Source organism: Thecamonas trahens (assembly GCF_000142905.1).
Source record: "Thecamonas trahens ATCC 50062 unplaced genomic scaffold supercont1.50, whole genome shotgun sequence".
NCBI classification, from domain to species: domain Eukaryota; order Apusomonadida; family Apusomonadidae; genus Thecamonas; species Thecamonas trahens.
In genome coordinates, this window is record NW_013657630.1 from 115,156 (window position 1) to 116,424 (window position 1,269).

Below are 1,269 nucleotides of genomic sequence, written 5' to 3' on the forward strand. Positions count from 1 at the left end.
CTTGGGGAACATGAAAGGGCATGCGAAGGACGACGACGAGGACGACGACGACAGAGAAGGGGCGGGGAGGGGAGCGAGGGGAATGCTCATGAGGAAGGTGGATGTGGTGGATGGGTGGTGTGGGTGGTGTGGGTGCTGGGCGCCGTGCGGGTGGGTGGTGCTGGGCGCCGTGCGGGTGGTCTGTGACATGGGCTCACATGGGCGATGGGTGGTGGTACTGGACGAGAATAGGTCAAGGCACTGCTAATCGGAGACTCAGGCGTGGGCAAGTCGTCGATTCTCAAGCGGTATGTGGACGATGATCCGCCTGGTGAGCACCAGAGTACGGTTGGCGTCGACTTTAAGATTCGGACGGTGCGCAAGACAGAGCCCGGCTCGGACGTGGTGCGGACGGTCAAGCTCCAGATCTGGGACACGGCAGGACAGGAGCGGTTCCGCACAATCACGAGGTCGTACTACCGTGGCGCACACATTGTGCTCATCGTATACGACATCACATCGCTCGAGTCGTTCAACTCGCTCCCGATGTGGCTCTCCGAGATCGAGAAGAACTCCAACGGTTCGGTCATCAAGCTGGTGGTTGGCAACAAGGCCGACGCCGATGACTCGCGCGAAGTCGACACCGACAAGGCTCGCCAGTTTTGCTCCGAGCGTGGCCTGGCCTTCTTTGAGACTTCGGCGCTATCGGCACAGAACATCGAAGAGTGCTTCGACTCGATGCTCGACGAGTACATCAAGAAGAACCAGAAGGTCATCGGCTCCACCGCGCCGACCAAGAACACCGCGAGTCTCCACAAGCCTGCCGCCCAGCCGGCCAAGAAGGGCTGCTGCTAATCAACGCCGTCCCCCCTCTGCTGCACCACCACATTGATGACCGTGGCCGCCGACTGCAGCCACTCTCCCCGGCCTCAGATAAAGGCCCATCCACCCCATCCTTCCCTTTTGCCGTGGACAAGACAATGCTGTAGATCAGTGGAAATACAGATCAGACAAGTCAAGAGTGAGGAGAGCCAGAAGCCAGGAGGCAGTGAGGGCGAGGCAGGACGGGCGGGAAGTGACAGCAGCGACAAGAAGACCCAGGCAGCACCGCCAGCCACCAGCCACCAACCACCAACCCACCGTCACAACCTGTCTCGCTGGGAGAGAGGAGAACAGCACCATGGTGGACCGTCTTGCAGAGCTGCGGCTGGTACGTATGAGGGAATAGTTGGAGCGGGTGGCCGTGTGGGAGGAGGATGGTAGTGAGGATGCGGGCAAAGGCGAGTGACA

General features: G+C 60.5%; 1 protein-coding gene across 1 annotated transcript; it reads left to right on the top strand.

The window, feature by feature from the left end:
• Window positions 1-11: 11 nt before the first annotated feature.
• AMSG_09484 (GTP-binding protein YPTM1) lies at window positions 12-895 on the top strand. The gene is made up of 2 exons (XM_013898875.1): window positions 12-97; window positions 232-895. Exons 1-2 carry the CDS (start codon window positions 83-85, stop codon window positions 832-834), a joined length of 618 nt encoding a protein of 205 aa, XP_013754329.1. The 5' UTR covers window positions 12-82; the 3' UTR covers window positions 835-895.
• The last annotated feature ends 374 nt before the right edge of the window (window positions 896-1,269 follow it).